Source organism: Dendropsophus ebraccatus, chromosome 9 (assembly GCF_027789765.1).
Source record: "Dendropsophus ebraccatus isolate aDenEbr1 chromosome 9, aDenEbr1.pat, whole genome shotgun sequence".
Classification (NCBI taxonomy): domain Eukaryota; kingdom Metazoa; phylum Chordata; class Amphibia; order Anura; family Hylidae; genus Dendropsophus; species Dendropsophus ebraccatus.
In genome coordinates, this window is record NC_091462.1 from 50,185,049 (window position 1) to 50,207,129 (window position 22,081).

The 22,081-nt window shown below is 39.4% G+C and overlaps 1 protein-coding gene across 1 annotated transcript in view; it reads left to right on the forward strand.

Moving 5' to 3' along the window:
• The window catches only part of TSPEAR (thrombospondin type laminin G domain and EAR repeats), a 115,437-nt gene that overhangs the window by 65,347 nt on the left and 28,009 nt on the right, over nt 1-22,081 (forward strand). The window contains exons 5-8 of the mRNA XM_069985231.1: nt 125-284; nt 2,410-2,541; nt 6,232-6,464; nt 20,353-20,539. Coding sequence (XP_069841332.1) covers nt 125-284; nt 2,410-2,541; nt 6,232-6,464; nt 20,353-20,539 — 712 coding nt within the window. The remainder of the gene's footprint in view (nt 1-124; nt 285-2,409; nt 2,542-6,231; nt 6,465-20,352; nt 20,540-22,081) is intronic.

The window sequence follows — 22,081 nt, forward strand, 5'->3', positions numbered from 1 at the left end:
ACCTGCTTCTATTTGTACCTTCTTCTAGAATATTCTATGTAAAGTTGTAACAAATTACGCAGTTACTGTTTAAAGTTGTGTCTCGGAATAACATGTTGTTAGAAGACTGTATTGTGCATTCCAGGGCTTGTTGAGGCAACTTGTTCTTCTGCCAGGATCTGATGCAACAATTACAATATGTCCTAATGCCAGACCAAGACTTGCAGAGCTGTCCGTCCCTGAGGTGCTGAAAGAGCTACCGCTTAGGACTGAAGGAAACGATATTCAGCTTATGTACCCATATGGTTGGTAAACTTATTACCATTTTAATGCGCACAGAGAAGTATTGTGGCAAGAATCCAATTTTCCGCTATTTTGGGAGGTTTACATACAATTACCTACATGGCTCCTGGCTAGTATAATATTAAAAATAAAAGACGGAATTCAGGTTATAGGATTAAGTGAATTATATTTATGTATTTGCTTTTGCAAATTGGCAATCGAAATAATGAAGGATGTTGTTTACTTTCCCTATAAATCTCCATGTGAGAAGTTTTAATTTGCACAATTTAACTTAAAGGCATCTTTTACTCAAAGGAATTGGTTTTTACATATTTTAGTGTTTACTTTGAGTTAAAGAAAAAAAATGGTTGCACTATGTTTCAGGCTGCAATTTTCTTTATTCATTATCAGGCTGCCTGAAATGCAGTATACAATGTGACCCTGTATACAATGTGGGTACATCCCATTAATTATTATAAGTTCTGTACATTCAGGATGTTGCATCCTTCTCTAACTCTCTTGTATCACCACAGCTTCATCCCTGTACCAATTTGTCCTTCTAAAGCCTATGAGGGATCTCTTTTTCCTTGTGTTACCAGGCATCAATGCTGAAGTGTGTGTCTCTTTTCCACCATTTCCCTCCAGAAATTTTTTGCCGTTGGTATATGGCAGGTCAGCTGTTTATATATATATATATATATATATATATATATATATATAGTCTATTTAGGGTTGCTGCCTCTCTTTGCCTCTTATGCCACTTGAACTGTCTCTCTGAGTGTCACAATGTAGGTCACTGCATAGACCACTGGATTGCTAGTATTAGTGCAATGCTGAACATGCTGTGGTTTATAACAAATACACAGCAGCTAACCCTATTGGTCATCTCTGCACAGAAACTGCTGTAAGGTGCCAAAAAAAACAAAAACAGCTATATGGATACCCTTAAATATATCTATTGATGCACCACAGGCATTGCAGCATAACTGTTCTAGCACCAAAGCATTTCCCATCAATTTAGATGCAAGGCACCAACAATATACCCCTCTAACTGGCACCTCCTGTGGAATGGGATCCAGTAAGATGGTTGCTGGTGCCATGAATCAAAAGAAGAATGGTGACATCATTAAAACAATGGATTACCTTTGCCCCTACCTACTACCTACTACCTACCTACTACTACCTACTGGGCTACTCATGACCCCCAATTTTCCTATTTGGCACTTCTCAAAACCTTAACCAAATAACTCAAATTTAACCCCTCGGTATCCTATTGGAAAATGTCATTAAAAATCATGCACAGGGATTATTTAACTCTGTGACAAAATTTCTTCATGGGCAACCTTCCCACCCTGGTGAGGGGAAACTACCGCTAATTGCTTTCAAGGCTTATGGGATTGTCCCCAAATTAAATAATTTTGGCATATAACTCACACCTTTGCCACTACACATGTCCCCCTTACATTTTCCTTACAACCTGCCTAGGCCCTCTTTGGTCAACTTCCAGAAACTGACATGAATATTCCACATAATTCCACACAATTACATATAACCACATGGTTTTTAAAACAGAATCGGACAGGGAATGATCCCCTAACCTAAAATCACTTCAAGCCCAATGTGCTTACCCTCGTTACCCTTCTACTCTTATCATGCATCTTATTCCTCCTTTCCTTCCCTTCCCCTCTCCTTCCCTATCCACGTTTTTTTCATAGCAGAAGAACTGATAACCCCTTACTGTTTTTGAAAGGTCTTCCTTTTTTCTTCTTTTCACACTCTGAGTACCTTAAGTTCATCATCAAGAGACTACATCTTGGACTCACCATTGACTTTCCAAAACTTATTCCTTTTCTTATTTGACACTCTAAATTTCAGCTATTGTTTAATGAGTCAATATATAAATTATTTTAATTGGCATGTTTAAAATATTAAGCTTATAACTTGATATCGGATGTATTGGATGTATATCGGAGTTGCGAAGTATAAATTAAAATGTTCACTTAAGAATATAGAATTTTCTAGAACATATAGAATTAAAAAAAAAAATTAAGTTCTCCAATACAAAATAGAAATCATGATAGGACAGCTTTTGTTCAGTGCAATACATAAGGTACAGAGGGATTTAATGTGTAATTCTGATCTTTCTAGAAGCTGATATGAAGGTAACCTTGGGTCCAAAGCCCTCATGCTCAAACAGTGAAATATCCCAATTCTGGATGGATACGTCTCTCAAGGGTCTTTTTCTATGTAATGGCATTGAGTGGATACCAGTTCTTGAAAGTAAGGATTTATATATATATATATATATATATATATATATATATATATGTGACTGTGACATGACTGTCATCATGTGTTACCCTGTGAAGTATAAACTGTGGTAAGGAAGTATGAAAATCATTAACCCCTTAAGGTCAAAGCCAATTTTCGTTTTTGCGCTTTTGCTTTTTCCATTTTATGTTTAAAAGTCCATAGCGCTTGCATTTTTTCACCTAGAGACTTATATGAGTGCTTATTTTTTGCAAAACCAATTGTACTTTGCAATGACAGGCATTATTTTTCCATAAAATATGCTGCAAAACCGGAAAAAAATAATTTGCGCTGTCAAATTGAAAAAAAAAAATTGTTTTGATTTCGGGGAGTTTTGCATTTACACCGTTCGCCCTATAGTAAAACTGACTTGTTATGCATGTTCCTCAAGTTGTTACAATTACAATGATATATAACATGTATAACTTTTATTGTATCTGATGGCTTTTAAAAAAATTCAAACCATTGTTAACAAATATACGTTCCTGAAAATCGCTCCATTCCCAGGCTTAAAGCGCTTTTATCCTTTGGTCTATGGGGCTGTGTCAGGTGTAATTTTTTGCGCCATGATGTGTTCTTTCTATCGGTACCTTGATACGACTTTTTGATCACTTTTTATTACATTTTTTCTGGATTTGATGCGACCAAAAATGCGCAATTTTGCACTTTGGAATTTTCCTGCGCTGACGCCGTTTACCGTGCAAGATCAGGAATGTGATAAATTAATAGTTCAAGCGATTACGCGCGCGGCGATACTAAATATGTTTATTTATTTATTTATTTAGTTATATATATTTATAAAATGGGAAAAGGGGGGTGATTTGGACTTTTATTAGGGGAGGGGATTTTTTAGTAATAAAAACACTTTTTTTTTATTTTTTTTTACATCAACTAGAAGTCCCCCTGGGGGACTTGTATATCCACAGCAATGATCTCTCTTAGAGATCAATGCTGTGTATATACACAGCAAAGATCGATTACATCGGTCATAGATTGCTATGGCCTGCTGCAGGCACCCCCCGCGGCACCATGACGTACCAGGTACGTCATGGGTCGCTAAGGGGTTAAAGAGGTATTCCCATCTCATCTTCTTATCCCCTATCCATAGAGTTTGAGAACACTACTATGAGAACACTACACAAAATGAGAACACTACACAAAATTAGGCTATGTTCACACTATGTAAGTTCTGTAGTAATCACGGCCATTGTTGCCGATTTGCAACAACGGCCGCGATTACTACAGAACGTACGTAGTACTGCTCTCTATGGAATTCTGGCCGTAGTGTAAACACATAGTATACACTCCGGCAAGGATCCCTAGCGGCGCCACAAAAACTGATATGTCTGTTTTCTGCGGCCGCTATTCAGTACGGGCTGGGATTATCTTCTCTGACACTGGCCATTCCGTGACCTGGCTCACGCTGTGAGAACATGGCCTTACAATACAGGCTTCTGTTCATAGCATCTGCAGGTACAGTTAGTGGTGGGGATTATGATTTTCCTTAGGCTTATTATAAGAATATCCTGCTTCTAAAGACAGGAGTTCAAAAGCTAACAAAATATTAGGTAATAATGTATAATTCTATTTCTTAAAAGAATTACGTAGCCCCATACTAGAGCATCACTAATGTTCGTTCTTACAGATTTTATGAAACGTCTAGAAATACATAACATCAAAATATTTGGATGGTTAGCAGTTCCCTTCATTGTTCGGAATGGTCATTGTTACATTTTGAAGCAATAGTGAAAGGGAGGAATCGGTATTTGATGCAAGGCAAGCTAGTTGTATTTCATGCAATCTTAATGAAAATCACTTATGTTCAGAGGCTTACTTGTTATGGCAGAGTGAAGGAATTAAGGCATTTCTTGAAAACTCACTAAACCATTGAAGTTAATCAGACTCTGGTATATTCAGAGGTTAATAATATATTTTTATTAACATGGATAGGGGAAAAAGAGATTACAGCTTTTATCTACATAGCGTTCCATATTTAGTCCGATGTGTACAAATGAAATATTCAGGAACAAATCCTTATTTTAATAGGAAATAAACCCTCAAGATTATTTTGCGTTTCTGCAGCATATTAATTTTACTCTAGGGCGAGCATATCCCCTTAAAATAACTTATCCCCTATCCACATAATAGTGGATAAGTGACGGATTCTGTGGGGATCTGACCACTGGGACCCCCTTTGATCTCCTAAAGGGGGCTTTGTGTCTTTGTTATAAATTGTGCAGTAAGCAGTAAGCCACCACTGGATTCATTCTCAATGGAAACGCTAAAGACATCTGACTGCATTGCCCCGCTCTCTTTAGTAGCTCCTATTGACTATAAAGGGGGCATTGTGCACATGCAGGACTCGTTGTTCCATTCATAAAATCCAAACAGTAGCACAGTATCCTGTCACTGCTCACCTCGCCGGTCTCTAATTGGATAGAAGATGCTAGGAATCAGGCAGCTCATGCAGGTTAAATAGGTGCTCAGTCCATAGAAGGTACTTGCATAGACATAATGTAGAATTAATAGCGAGACGGCACTCACCGATTCCAAGTGTATGCTGTTTATTATACAATATTCACCGAGTACAAATACAATGGCATGCAAGGCAGAATGTAGAGGTAAGTGCCGTCTCGCTATTAATTCTACATTATGTCCATTCATAAATAAAACTGGCCATACACCTTCAATAACTTATGGCTAAACGATCATTTGGCCATCGATTATCTCTCCTGTCTGGCCTCCATCCTCCCCATACACAGGAAGGATGGGGGAGAGCTCTGGCTGTGGCTTATCTCTCCCAAAACAAAGGGGTCAGGCTTTTCCACCACATGTGATTTTCCACCACATCTGCCCCTTATCTCCACCAACATCATCTTTTCGGTCAGGAGAGCCCCATACACCTTATTCGGACAGCCGAACCAGCCTTGAGTGGCAAGTGCGATCATGAGTTGATTGGGGCCTTTAAGACTCAGGGCCTCATTCTAGAAACAGCATGGGTCCTAGTAGTTAGACCACCCCCACTGCCTCTGTGATACTTATCTCCTATCCTGTGCCCCTTCATTTCTGCTTGGTTCTGCTTGCAAAATGGCTTTCCACAAAGTCTTAAAGACATTCTATAACACCGTATACCAATTGCATAGCTCTTCGAGGAAAACCAAACGAAAAAATACCATTATCACTGATGCTTATAATCACACAGTTGTATGTTTAAAATCATTAATGTAGATGCTCATATAACAAGAAAATCGAGTATAGTAATGTAATTCATCTACTTACATTTCACTCATATATAGTATCATAGAGCTGTCTGCAATTGTTACTGATGTATATAGAAAAGTGAGTGCATGAGGTTCAATGTATAGTTCAAGGTTCAAGGTTTAATGTATAGACCAGAATTGCCCATAGTCTATATTTTTCTCAAGATCTGAAAATACAGTTTTAGAGAACGCTTATAGGAAATTGTAGATATTTTTCTAAGGCTCAGTAGGTTACCTCACTGAACCAGTTAAAAAGCTTTCAGCGGTTAAAGTAATGCTACCAATTACTACACTTATTTTCTACAATTTAATGAAAGGTCAAAAGAACTATTTTGTACCAGGACAGAATGTATGTGACTTGTATGTGCAGTAATGTACTATTTTCTTAATTTGTTACTAGGAAAAGAGAAGCTTGACTATGTGGAGGAGTATCAGAACCTTGCCACTGTCTCAGAATCAATGGGATTGGAGATCTTCTTTATCCCAAATGTGGGTTATTTTGCTGTAATGGCCAACAAGAACAACCAGCCTGGCTCTGCCCTATACAGGTGGACTAATGGAAGATTTATAATTCATCAATACTTTTCTACCTATCAAGCCCAAGCCTGGAAGTACTTCACGATAGAAAAAAGGGTGAGACAACCATGGGCATGGGCAATTTACTATTAAAAATGCATTGGTATATTAGAGCGTTATATGTTAACCAACGAAACCCTGTGTACACAGGGCGATGTGCAACCGATAGCAACAATTTAAATGGGAGCACAAAGATTCAACAAGCTACAAAAATTAGCTTGTTCACTGGCTATTCTCTGGCCGTTTTACATAGGCCGATAATCAAGAATCTGTCTAATTAGCCGGTGTAAAACTGCTTATATGTCTTGTTTGTTAATAGCTCTATCTCCTGTTCGGATTGTCAATCGCCTCAATAGACTGTTTTATTTTACTGTATCCACTCTTGTATTTCTCTTTACTTTCCATCAACATTTTACCATGAGGTGAATTTTCCTGTAATATGTTCGGAACCAATCATGGACGAAAATGATTTTTTTTTTTATTCCTAATTAGATGTAAATTGTGATTTTAACATTAGTAAATATAATTAATTAATTTTACAGCTGGGTTTTTTATTTATTCACGTTTTACTTTCCTGCCTCGCACCAGCTCTTTTCTAAAGAGCCGGCGCGAGACTGGAAGCTCCCGTCATACAGAGAGGCAGCAAGGCCGGTGAGCCGCCATCTTGATGACATCTCTTGCGTTCCACCACTGGAACGCAAATTACGTCTTCAAGATGGCGGCCTCCCGGCCTAGCTACACCAAACAAGCGGATTAGGTAAAGTATAAGACTGTAAAGGCAGTCTGTATCTTCATGAAGTCTATGAAGATACAGACTGCCTTTGCAGTCTGTATCTTATGCCTTACCTACTACTCTATGCCGGTGCAGCAAGGCCAGCGCCGCCATCTGGATTACGTCCTTGCGTTCCACCGCTGGAACGCAAGTTACGTCATCAAGATGGCGGCGCCGGCCTTGCTGCACAGAACAGAGGATTAGGTAAAGTAGAAGATACAGACTGTAAAGGCAGTCTGTATCTTCATGAAGACTATTTATGAAGATACAGACTGCCTTTGCAATCTGTATATTCTACTTTACTTTGTTCTGTGCAGCAAGGCCGGCGATGCCATCTTGATGATGTAACTTGCGTTCCAGCGGTGGAATGCAAGGACGTAATCAAGATGGTGGCGCCGGCCTTGCTGCACCGGCACAGAGTAGTAGGTAAGGCATAAGATACAGACTGCAAAGGCAGTCTGTATCTTTATAAATAGACTTCATGAAGATACAGACTGCCTTTACAGTCTGTATCTTCTACTTTACCTAATCCTCTTTTTCTGTCCAAGCAAGGCCGGGCGCCGCCATCTTGATGACGTAACTTGCGTTCCAGCTGTGGAACGCAAGTGAGGTCATCAAGATGGCGGCGCCCGGCCTTGCTTACACAGAAACGAAAGAGTAGGTAAGGCATAAGATACAGACTGCAAAGGCAGTCTGTATCTTTATAGATAGACTTAGGGAAAGATATACTTTAATATTAGGGACAGTGACATTTAGATGATAGGTTCTCTTTAATGAATTTCTTCTCATTGTTTTTCACCAACATTCTTAACCACTTTGTAGCAGTTTTTAATGATATGGTCAATGGTCAATATATTATTGTCCTGTATGTAAATTTTCTGTACCAGGCAAAGTGTAGTACTGTAATGGATGCACCTCAAGAGTACTGTTATATTGACTGTCTGCTCCTAAGTACAAGTTATTAAGAGAATCAAACACTCTGACACATTGATGGTTAAGGTGGATCTCCCTTATTCAAAGATGGCAGCCAGTTTATATATCCTGGAGGGGTGCTCTTCCACTAAGGCTCATGTCAGTACTTCATTTGTTGAGGTACAAAGGAGTTACTGACATAGCACTAGTTTTTACTTACATAACCTTTAAGGAATGTAAACATCTCTACGTGTTTAGAAGGTCAGCGCCATATTGTAGTCGCTGCGCTAAATATACAAAATATGACATCCTTAACAGTACCTAGAGCATATGACCCTGAGGCCTTATTCACACGTCCCGTAAAATTGTCTGTGGACACAAATCTGCGACCACACATAATTTTATGGCCCATTAAATCCTATGTGTGCATTCATACCATCTGTGCCGTCATCCGTGCCATGATCCTTGCCGCGAAAAAATAGGACAGGCCATAGTGCAGATCGAGGCATGGATGCCTCTCCCTGTTCCTGTCATCTGCTTCCATCTCCCCCATTCCTGTCACTGCTCCTGTCTCTTCCCCACTCCTGTCAATGCTCCCGTCTCTCTGCTCCTGTCACCCGCTTCCATCTCCCCCGCTATTGTCTCTCCCCGGCTCTTGTCACTGCTCCCGTCTCCCGTCTTTAAAAAAAAAAAAAGTAAAAAGCTTCTACAAAATGTCAAAAAATAAACAAAGTCCGCACAGGAAACATGTAAACAATGCCAATAACTAGAGATGAGCAAACCGGTTCGGCCGGTATGGGATCCGGTTCAGATTTTTTCAAAAGTCCGGTCGGATTCGGATTTTTGGAAGTCCGCTCCAAATTTTTTTTTTCTTGCTTTCTGAAATGGCAGCCGCCATTTTAGAAAGCAGGAAGTGTTCTGGGCAGGAAAAGCGCTTTCCCATGATGCCCGGAACACATCCAATCATCAGGGATGTTGCACTAGCCCACCCCCTGTGTGACGTTGGTATTGCTTTAAGAGGAGCAGTCACATGACCGCATGAGGCAGTCTGCACAGAGAGAGGAAGGAGACTGTTAGCAGTGCACAGAGCTTGTCAGTGACAAAACGCTGCTGCTGCACGCTGCTGTACTGAGAAGATATTGTACAAAAGCAAAGACAAAAAGATTATTAGGAAAGTGGAGAGGAGAAACATATAGTGATTGAGAGAGAAAAATATAGAGGGCGAAAGATAGATAGGTAGATAGATTAGGCATAGGAGAGCAAAGGGTGCACAGAACAAAAACGTGCTATACAGATATCCAAGTACTATACTGTCACCCTTGCGAGAGTGTATATGACATAGGTGTTTTCCTGAGGCACAAATATATACCTCGTGCATGTGTAATTATACACTACAAAGCTAAACTTTTAAAAATAATTTTTATTACCATGATTAAAAATCTCATAACATTAAAGTGCAAAAAGGATCCAGTAAAGACAGACAGATACCACAGTATAAAAGTCACATAATTACATAGACAAGTTCGGGTAAGCGTGTTACATCATAGGTATACGCACATGTAGTGTATCCACATGGCCTCAGGGCTGCTAAAGCGCAGACAAACATAACATGAGAATATCTATCCAAAGTGCAGCTATCGCTTACCCATAGTGGAGTCTGGCGTCTCAACCCCGTAACTTGTGCATGTGTGTAGAATAAAACTCTAAAAAAAAGTGCTATACAGATATACAAGTACTATAGTTGGACCCTTGCCAGAGTGTAGTGGAGAGGCTGCTCTTTCACTGCATTTGTGACCTTTTTCCTGCATAGACCCTGTAATGGGGAATTTCCTGCATAGACCCTGTAATGGTGAATATTGAAGTAAAAAAAAAAAAATGTACTTTGAGATATTGAAAAATGTATGATGTTACTGACATGTAGAGCCCTAAATTCAACCAAATACACTACCCTGTATCATATAGATGCTTTAAACTATGAAATCCAAAGAAATCCAAAATTCGGTCGAACCGAACTTTAAAAAAAAAATCAGGTCGGAACGGACTTTTGAAAAGTTTGCTCATCTCTACCAATAAAATTTGAGATGGAAAAGTAAAAAAAATCTAATAGTAATGGACTTTTTAAAAGAAATTATGACATCAGAATATTAGCTAGAAGAGTGAGAAAGTGTCTCCTCCAGAAGCACTGTCCGGAGCCGGGACTGCTCTGATCCCCCGTATACGCCTTATAGGTCCCTGTATCTGATTTATTTTAATGTTAAAGCCAAAGATAATAAATATCAGAAATTCTGTATCTGTGGTGAAGCTCCCTTTTAAGCCCTAGCAATCTAATTGATAGACTGTAAGACGGATATGGAGGTTATCCCTGTGAATATCCTTTATCTGCATACAGACTATAAATATTACCTTCTCTGGTATCTTTTATCTTTAATATTATAAAAGATAAACTTTTGAGTCTGTTGAATAATAATGACCAGATGGTAACTGAAGGTGAGTTTAAAGACATTCTAAAGGTTCAGGAAGAAAACACCAGCCCATATGGAATTAAAAGCCTTTGTATCCCTAGGACGTCTGCTCCCTGCATTGCATTATCCTGGGCAAATATCTAGCTTTTAAATTATAAAAGAATTTACTCCCAGTTGGTTTACACAGGATTCTGTCCCAGATAGAATCAATATGTAATGGGGATGATGGCGTTTGTTAAAGACTGTACTTTATAGCATATGCAGTTGTGGCTTTGTCATGTTCGCCTTATCTTTTTCGAGGAAACATGTTTTGATAAACCGAGGTGGCGGGCAGATCTGCCACTGTACAGTTTGTTTTATGTCGTTTGAACAGAAAGCAAGAGAAATGATGAAAAGATTTTGGTGCGATTATGAAAAACCCCAGGAGGTATGAAGTACAGGCAAGGACATGCTGTGAATAAATTACCACTTTATATATAAACAGCTGTGTCAGGGGCTTATGTTCTACCAGCTGGGAAGTTGTCGTCTTCCTCATGTCGGCAGAGAAAACGAGAGAGAGAAGGCAGAGGGGATTAAAAGGGAGCCTTTAAGTGTCGGAACCTGAAGTGTGGCAGAACACAGTATGAGGCAGGGAACGTTAGGCAGAATGACAGATCACAGTGACAAGGTTTAGCTCATCGTTTTTAGGATACAAAGATATAGCTAATGGCAGCATAAAAATATCTTATGAAAGCTGTAGTCAAGTAATAGCTCTGCATTTATATCACTGCATAAATAAATTTACTGTTCGGGTTCTTAGGAAAGTTGGGTGATAACCAATATGAGGGTTTTAGTTACATTAGTTGCCATTCAGCTTTCCACCAGAAACTGATGCAAAAATCAGCGATGAGCGGACATCCTGATGTTCGGTCCGGATCCCGAACATGAACATGAAAAAAAAAAAAAATCATGTTCGGTTCATGTTCGCCGAGCCTTCACGAACAAACAACGAACGTACAGTAGAAGCGTCTACGTTACTGTCTACACACAGGTGTACAGATTATCAGGTGCAAAGCGTAAATTACACAGTTGCGTAGGTTTCGGTTTGGATTTACGCACATGCGTACAGATTTTCAGGTGCAAAGCGTAAATTACGCAGTCGCGTACGTTTCGGTCTAGAGTTATGCACATGCATACAGATTAACAGATGCAAAGCGTAAATTACACAGTTGCGTACGTTTTGGTCTAGAGTTAAGCACATGTGTACAGATTATGAGGTGCAAAGCGTAAATTGCGCAGTTGCATATGTTTTGGTCTAGAGTTACGCACATGTGTACAGATTATGAGGTGCAAAGCGTAAATTGCGCAGTTGTATACGTTTTGGTCTAGAGTTACGCACATGTGTACAGATTATGAGGTGCAAAGCGTAAATTGCGCAGTTGCATATGTTTTGGTCTAGAGTTACGCACATGTGTACAGATTATGAGGTGCAAAGCGTAAATTGCGCAGTTGCGTACATCGCAAGATAAATGTTTGCAAGTTTAAATATGTTCAAAAATTATCTTTATAACCATTCCGATCATCGAACAAATTGTTTGTGATCGGCGAACATGAACACACAAACATTTACAAACATGTTTGCTTATCACTAGTAAAAAAGGTTAAAATGTACCTGTCGTTTCAGGAAAAAAGAAAAAAAAAGTTACATTATAGTTAGCTGTACCTGAGTTTGTTATTTTAGTTGATTTTCCGCCACTCGGGTGCCCAGATGTCTCCACCACTGCATTGCTCATACACGTGCCCTCCATTCTCACAGCAGGTCCTCCTTATCATCACAGACAGGAGTACAGTGAAAGCTGACACTTTTCACAATAGCTGATACTCCAGTCTCCCCTTTTTGTAGAGTGAAAGATTTAAAAGAATTATAACCAGAAAATGTAAACCAATTAGAAAAAAAAAAAAGGTTCGGCATCTGCTTCCCCAACCCCACAAAAATAAATAAATCTAGAATAAACTGTACATTCACTTTTACCAAACATTTTGCTGAAGCTCAGCATGCCCTGTTGGGGGTCGGCTCTTCATTTTTCAGAGATTTTCCCACCTTACCTATATTTGCTAGGTGAGCCTACACAACAAATTCAGTCATGGCTCAGTCTTTATGGATTAGTCAAGTCAAGTGTATTCTAATTAGATAATTATAACAAATTCAACTTTTTTTTTGTTTCATTCATTAAGACTTAAGTATCACTTCGCTCTTCTAAGTGTTCAGTTTATTGAACAGTCTATTAGCCAGAAGCAAAAGTCTATATGATCCACACATTGGATAAACGCCATCCCTGATATAATCAGTTATAATCAGTCTTTCTACAGGGGTCGGACAACAGTGTATGGATTTTTTCCTCGAAAATAAAATAACCCTAACAAATAGCCACTAACCTTATTAGGATGGGTTAAAACTACATATATTTCAGTCAGTATTGTGGTCCTCATATTGCAACCAAAACCAGGAGTGGATTAAAAACACAGAAAGGATCTGTTCACACAATGTTGTAATTGAGTGGATGGCCGCCATATAACAGTAAATAACGGCCATTATTTCAATACAACTGCCGTTGTTTTAAAATAACAGCAAATATTTGCCATTAAATGGCGGCCATCCACTCAATTTCAACATTATGTGAACAGAGCCTTTCTGTGTTTTTAATCCACTCCTGGTTTTGGTTGAAATATGAGGACCACAATACTGACTGAAATATACGTAGTGTGAACCCAGCCTTAAGTAGTTTCCAGACCCCATAACATTTCCCATCAGGACATCGTTGGTCCATGTGCCCTGCTGTGGACCCCTCTCTAAGAGCTGGAGGTGCCAACAAGAAGGGAGTATGGCCTGAACTGTACAATACTACAGTTCTTTTGCAAATAAAAGAGCAGCCAGTCACATGTTCCCACAGGTTTCAGGGCCGGTGTTGATCAGCTGATCGCAGCAGTGGCTTATAAGGTTTTATAGAAGTACATAGAAGTACAGCTAAAACCATAAGTAGAACAATTTTTATTGTTTATCTTAGTTTCTTACATAAGCAATGTCATGTATATGATAAAGGCGAAGTATGAAATGTCTGGTTTTCTTTGCTTATAAAGTTTTCCTAGGCAGCGTATCTGTAACAGTCAATGTGTGAAGTTAGGCATTATATAGAATGCCCAAAATGAGACTTCAACGTCTAAAATGCTTTACATTTCAAACATTTCCATGCTATGTAATGCCGAACCGGCAAAGTATAAAATATTCCTACCTGTGACGCCACCAGGGACATTTTTATTATCATATCAGTCGCAGGGCAGTTTTTCACAGAACCTGTCAGATGAAACATGTACAAACAGGCTGGGTCAGTACCTAGAGCAGGAGTACTCAACAACTTTTAGTGAAGGTCCACTTACCGGGGTCTATTGTCAGGTGAAGGTCCGAGCTGAACATCAGTAGGAAACGTGTTTTGTTACTTTGTCACAAACGTTCAACTATTTATATACAGAATTGCTGCTTATTAGCGGGAAAACTGGCATTTTTTTTCTCTCTCACCAGGCCTTTGATATTAGGTACAAAGGGGGTGACTGCCCTGGTAGTATATAGCCCCCCTGTTGCTCCCCCAGTAGTGTATAGCCCCCCCTGTGCGCTCTCCCTCAGTAGTATATAGCCCCCTGTTGCTCCCCTAGTAGTATATAGCCCCCCTGTGCGCTCTCCCCCTGTAGTATATAGCCCCCTGTGAGCTCCCCCAGTAGTATATAGCCTCCCCGTGCGCTCTCCCCCTGTAGAATATAGCCCCCTGTGAGCTCCCCCCAGTAGTATATAGCCCCCCTGTGCGCTCTTCCCTGTAGTATATAGCCCCCTGTGAGCTCCCCCTGTAGTATATAGCCCCCCCGTGCGCTGTCCCCCTGTAGTATATAGCCCCCTGTGAGCTCCCCCCAGTAGTATATAGCGCCCCTGTGCTCTCCCCCCAGTAGTATATAGCCCCCTGTGAGGTCCCCCCCAGTAGTATATAGCCCCCCTTGTGCTTTCCCCCTGTAGTATCTAGCCCCTGTGAGGTCCCCCCTGTAGTATATAACCCCCTGTGCGCTCCCCCCAGTAGTATATAGCCCCCTCAGTAGTATATAGCCCCCTGTGAGGTCCCCCCTGTAGTATATAGCCCCCTGTGAGGTCCCCCCTGTAGTATATAGCCCCCTGTGCCCCCCTCCGCGGTCCGAAGTTGAGGACCCCTGACCTAGAGGTTGCTCCATAGTAGAGATAACATACAGCAGGCAGAGTCAGGTGGATGGGTCAGTATTTAGGAGGTTAAGAGACAGTAAAACAATTCCCAGAACAACCAAGCCAACTAGTGGCCAGCAGAAAAAGTGCACCTCCAATAGCAATTCACAGATGGGAGTACAAAACCCAATTAAAACATAACTTTTAATGTCAATCGCTAAAACAAAAGTCCCCACATGACAAACGTTGGACATAAACTACAAAGATGAGGAGCCAATAGCTTATGAGAGCTCCCCTACAACACCACATATGAGTCACATGACATATATATATATATATATATATATATATATATATATATATATATATATATATATATAGCAACAGTCAGATGTGATCTCCTACCACTTGGATGTTTTCATGAAGACTGGTAGTCAGACTTCTGGCAGGGTCTGTCCACACCAATACTAGATAGATAAAGAAAGGGCACAACAACAGATTAACCCTATTATGGAAAACTCAACCTAAGAAGGACGACCCCTACCCTGATCAACCCCTTGGTCTAGGGACAGACAGCACTCCAAACATATGCCCTACTTGTGATTCCAACACGTTTCTTCCATACTTTGGAGTCCTCAGGGAGAAAAATTACAAAGAGGAAATAAGTAACAATAAATAAACAAACAAGCCAGGTACCTATGAACTGAGGTCCCAGCAACTATAGGGCAAACTACAGAGTCGCTCTATGGGGGTACAGACTGTGTTCGGGGTTTTTTTGCTATGTCATTGGCTATACCTGATTTCATACTGATATATGTCCTTGCTATGTTATGCTGCACAGACATACTGTATATCCTTGCAAGGCATATATCAGTATGAAATCAGGTATAGCCAAAGACATAGCAAAAAAACCTGCACACAATCTGTACACATCTTTACCCCCATAGAGTGACTCACTAGTCGGCCCTATAGTTGCTGGGACCTCACTTCATAGGTACCTGGCTTGTTTGCTTACTATTTATTGTAACTTATTACCTCCTTGCTTTATTTCAATTTTTCTCCCTGAGGACTCCAAAGTATGGAAGAAACGCGTTGGAGTCACAAGTAGGGCAAAGGTTTAGATCAGGGTAGGGGTAGATCAGGGTAGGGGTCGCTCTTCTAAGGGCGAGTACTCCATAGACTCTAAGCGAGCAAGGGTAGTTCATCAAATCTTCCTAATAGGGCATAACAGGGTTAATCTGTTATTGTGCCCTTTCTTTATCTATCTAGTGTTGGTGTGGACAGACCCTGCCAGAAATCTGATTACCAGTCTACATGAACACATCCAAGTGGTAAGAGATCACATCTATGATTGTTGCTATATATATATATATATATATATATATATATATATATATATATATATATATATATATGTCATGTGACTCGTATGTGGTGTTGTAGGTAGCCCCTTATAAACTATTGGCTCCTTATCTTTGTAGTTTATGTCCGACATTTGTCATGTGGGGGACTGTTGTTTTAGCGATTGACATTAAAAGTGATGTTTTAATTGTTATGTACCCTCATCTTTGAATTGCTACAAGAGTCAATAAAGGTTTTTTCGTTACAGATTTTATTCTTTTATTTTGATAGGTGTCCTTTGAATAAAAGGTCTTCTCATGACTCTCTTTTTATATTTCGCCTAAAAGTAGTTGTTGTTGTGTATAATGTCTAGGCATAGAAACCATCAAAAAGGCGGGAAAAATACACTGTGTGAAGACAGCCTAAACTAAGCTTTATCTTATAGGTGATGATGGTGTTTTTGATACAAAGAGGAAGTAATAGAAGTAAAGACTAATAAGATGCCCATTAGTTTGTTCTCTATATTACAGCATGATTATAGGCACTGGAGACGTATGTACATACACAACACTCAGGATCTAGATAGGATTTCTGCAGGGAATAACATAAAATTGACATGCAACTCACCGTGATGAAATACAAGCCAGACAGATGCAATTTTATTAAACCCATGTGTGTCGCTCGTGAGAATGAGCCTTTAAGGACACAAATGATAAAGCATGTAACTAGTTGTGGATGATAGATTAAAATGTTAGTATTTTGTTGTGGTATTACATCTAACACGTGTTCTGGCGCTTTCTGGCCGTATGATTAATGGTTTTCAGCAGGATCGCTTTATGTGGTTGTTCTGTTCCCTACTCTTCCTGTCAGGTTGTTGTGACTGTTGTTTCACTCATGTGTAGAAACAGGTCTTAAAGGAACCTCAAATCCGAAAACAACTCTATAATATTTATTAACACACTGTAAGAACGCCGGTGTCTTGCTGTAACAGATTGGAAACTTCTTCTCAGTTTAAGAAATCAGATTGAAAAAGTAAAATAAATAAAACTGTCGTGGGTAACAAGAGGGGGTCAATAACTTGTTCTTGGCCAAAGAGGAGGCCACAGTGTAAGCACTGTATACATGCTGAATTTACTGGATACTGGCTGTACATATACATCATTCAACTAATAGGATTAAATAGAACAAACACTAGAGGGCTGTTATCACAGCATGTGCAGCAGTACAGTGTAGCAGATCTCCATAGCAGCCAATCGGATTCCAGCTTTCATTTTTAAGAACCTTTTAAAAAAAATTAAAGCAGCAATCTGATTGGTTGCTATGGGGATCTGTTTCAATATTCTTCTGCACATGCTGTGATAAATCTCTGACTAGATGTGCTCAGATCATAACTCTTCTTAGTTTAAAGTGACACTGTCACCCCCTCTTTGCATTCTGACTTCTCTACACAGGTGTACAAGGTAAATTTAGCAGTTTTAATACCTTATATCATATCATATGTCATGCTGCTTGTTCAAGTGAAAAAAGATCTTTTATCAACTGCAAATTGTGCTCAGTGGGCGGGGCTTCTCGACAACAGCACCACTTAGCCCCACCCACAGCATCACTGTTGCTCCGCCCCTCCGTGACATCATCGACACATAGGCCCCACCCCCTCACCAACCATTGGAAAAGGCTGGCCTAAAGGTCTAGGCCCCACTCCTTCTAGGTCGTCCCATACCAATGGACATCGAGGGGGCGGGCCTATGTGCCGATGACGTGATAAAAGGGGCTAAATTTACCTATTACACCTGTGTAGAGAAGTCAGAATGCAAAAAGGGGGTGACAGTGTCACTTTAATACACTCAAGTCTTAGAATAGAGGCTTGAAGGGGTTATCTATTCTTATGAAAACATGGCCGCTTCCTTCTAGAAACAGCACAACACTTGTCTCTAGTTTGAGTGGGGTTTTGCAACTCAGTTCCATTAAAATAAATGGAGCTTAAAGGGGTTATCCAGTGCTACAAAAACATGGCCACTTTCTTTCAGAGACAACACAACTCTTGTCTCCAGTTCAGGTGCGGTTTGCAATTAAGTTCTATTCACTGTAATGGAACTGAGCAGCAAAAGCCCGCCCAAGCTGGAGAAAAGAGTGGGGCTGTCTCTGGAAGAAAGTGGCCATGTTTTTGTAACGCTGGATAACCCCTTTAATTGCAATCGCACCCAAACTGGAGAGAAGAGTGGTGCTGTCTCTGGAAGAAAGCGGCCATGTTTTTCTCAGCTTCAATTACCCCTTTAACCTAACACTAACAGGACTATACCAGCATGTGCAAAGACTTTTAATACAACCTGGCAGGTTGGCTGAAAATGCAGTTTTGATGCTTGTTTGCCCATGAACTGAAAGCAGGGCAGTATCAGTGCTGACTTACATGTCTATCTACATATCAGCTACTTCACAGACAAGTTATGCATATTTATCTCCCTAAAAAACTTATGACAACCTATTGTGACTCTGTAAATGAAAGAAGTATCACAGCTCACACATCAGTTCTGATGAAAAATTTTGTACTTTAGTACTTCAGTATTAGAAATGTCTGTAAACCTGAGGCAAAGCATGTCATTACCTCTATATAGCAAACAGATCAAAACTCATCCTTTTTTAGCATACACAACAACGTGGCCAACAACGACTCACCTCCAGTTTGGGTGGATTTTTGCAACTCAGTTCCATTTTGATCAATGGAACCTAATTGCAAACCTGAACTGGAGACAAGAGTAAAGATGATCGAACATCGGGAAATCTTAGGTTCAAACAAACTCGAACATTTTCGAACGTGCAGCATTTGATTCCCAATGCCTTCCCGGTCTGCGGGGAAGCAGAAGACAGCCCGAGTACCACCTGGAATTCCAGGATACAGCCTATTACCTAGGCTATATCCCGGAATTCCAGGCAGTGCTCGGGCTGTCTCCTGCTTCCCCACGGACCGGGAAGCCATCGGGAATCAAATGCTGCACGTTTAAAAATGTTCAAATTTGATCGAACCTAAGATTTCTCGATGTTCGATCATCTTTAGACAAGAGTCGTATTGTCTCTGAAAGAAAGTGGCCATGTTTTTTCTAATGCTTAATAACCCCTTTAACATACATTGTTTAATACATTTTTCATTCTGTAGTTTTTCATTTATTCTTTCACTCTGCCTCTGATGCAAACTGTCTGCTCTGTTGTCTTCATTGTTTCATATTCTGTCTAGTGTACATCCTTTAACAGACTCATGCTGTACACTGTATCCAGGAATTCACTCAACTTTATATTGTATCTCTTCCACTACACCTTTTTGACTATAAACCCATCTGAAACACTTACAGGAGCTATCCACTTAGTGGGAGTGAGTGTTGGCTGAATTCCTTGCTACAGTATACAGCAGAAACAGAAAGGCCATTACAGGATTAGACAGGAACACAGACAATAAAGGAAACATTTAACTTAATTTAAACATGCCTGAAATAAACATAGAACAGGAAATAAAGGAAATTATATAAGGGCAGACTAGATGGTCCAGGTGTTCTTTTTCTGCCAACAATCTTCTATGTTATTTTGAGAAGGCAGTTTGCATCAGATGCAAAAGAAAAACATGAACAATCCCAAAAATGTAGCAAAATATCTATATTTACCAACAAATGTTCATTTATCAGACATATTATTAAAATTTGTCGGGAAACCCCTTCAAGCATAAATGCCCCCAAAGGAATGTGGAACATGTTAGTAGTATAAAAGTCATAGTAAATAAGTACTATTCACAGTGGTATGATGCATTGAGGGTACATTCATTTAGTGTTTACAGGCATAGATACTAAACTTCTATTTTTCTTCAACCTTTCATGGTCTAAGATTTTTTGCTTTCCCCGGCGTTGGATAACAATTCTTTGTACTACTAATGATCTGTAATAGGTTTCCCTTATGAAATAACTCATTTTCCTAAGTATCTCTATAAATCTTGAAACCTATTAGTATCTGCACAATACATGATTAAACAAAGCCCAATCGTGACCTGCGGACCAGTCTTCAGGAAGCCGGCTTCCAGCATTTCTTTAATTAGCAGGATTGTATTAATCTGCACATTATCAGTCATATTAATAATAAAGGAAGGGATGAATGTGTGGAAAGCCAAGATAAACACAGACCATCATGTCTTATTCTGGACAAAAACTACATTTTCAGTTTAATTCATGATTAAATATTTTTTTGTGCCTTTTTCCCTTTAAGATATTCTTAGCCCTGGCTAACTTTGAAAAGAATGATGATGGGGAGGAGCTGTCAGTCATTTACAAATGGAACTCAAAGAAAATGAAATTTCTTCAGTATCAGACCATACCAACATACAGTGCTCGTGACTGGGAGGCCTTTCACATAGACGGAGAAACCTTCTTGGCTGTTGCCAACCACAGGGAAGGTAATAGAAGACTAATGTCTAGGTTGTACATGTACTGCTACTTACTTAAATTATACATTGATGTCTGAGGATTTAAAATAAAAAATAAAAATAAACTGCAATATATTAAAAAACCTCTTAAATTTATAATCCCCAGCGGTCTAGTGTTGATGCTCTGGAGGTCCTTGTTGGTTAAAATTTCTGCAGGCAATCGCTGGCCTTTGTGGTGATGGGCTGAGACCAGGGATTGCTTGCATTAGTCACATGAATGTATATCTTCTTTCCAGGAAAATAAAACATGACTGTCAGGGACCACTGCAAACTAGCCACATACCATTTCCTCTGTCTAGCTTATTTCTTAAATTCTAAAATAAACTTTTTGATCAGTCAGAATCCATGTGTGCAGACCCCGACTGATTGCTGGAACATGCTGGGAGAAGTGCATGCTAAGGGTGTTAGTTCCCAGCTCTCTGCCACATGACCAAGATGGATTCTGAATGTTAGTCTATGGGACCGTCATGATCATGTGTACAGAGAGCAGAAGAGAAGGGCTCCTCTAGTGGTCAGTCAGTGGCTGAACACTGAGACCCTGATCATTTAAAACCTATTACATGTCTCTACAATACATTAATGTGTCTTGTACTGTAATTTTTACAATAATAATAATAATAATAATAATAATTCACATTTAGAATTTTATTTTCTATTTCCTATTTAAAAACAAAAAACAACAACAAAAAAAAAAACGGTATTTCCATTGTACAAGACAATAGAGGAATACAATTCTATAACCCTCGGCCATCTTTTCAATTTTTGCATTGTTGAAATATGAGAGCTTTACATTAAAATTTTTTCCATCAGTGAAACTCTGTGAGGGTTTTTTTTTCTTTCTTGTGGGGCAATTTATAGTTCTTATTTGTGGCATTTTGGAATAAATGTTGCTTTTTGATTACTTTTTATTCCATTTTTGGAGGGAGTTGACCAAAAACCTGACTTTTTTTAGCATTTTTTTTTACTTCTTTTAACCCTTAGAGGACCTGGCCAATTTAAATTTTTGCATTTTCGTTTTTCCTTCTTGTGCTTAAAAGGCCATAGTTCTTGCATTTTTTCACCTAGAAACCCACATGAGCCCTTATTTTTTGCGCTACTAATTGAACTTTGTAATGACAGGCTGAATTTGTTCATAAAGTACACTGCAAAAGCAGGAAAAATTTAGATGTGTGGTAAAATTTAAAAGAAAAATGCATTTTTTTTTATTTGGAGGGTTTTTGTTTTTACACCATTCACCCTGAAGTGAAACTGTCTTATTGTATATGTCCCTCAAGTCATTACGATTACAACGATATGTAACATGTATAACTTTTATTTTATCTGATGGTTTGTAAAAAATTCAAACCATTGTTAACAAATATATGTTCCTTAAAATCGCTCCATTCCCAGGCTTATAGTTCTTTTATGCTTTGGTCTATGGGTCTGTGTGAGATGTCATTATTTGCACCATGATGTGTTCTTTCAATCAGTACCTTGATTGTGCATATGCGACTTTTTGATCACTTTTTATTA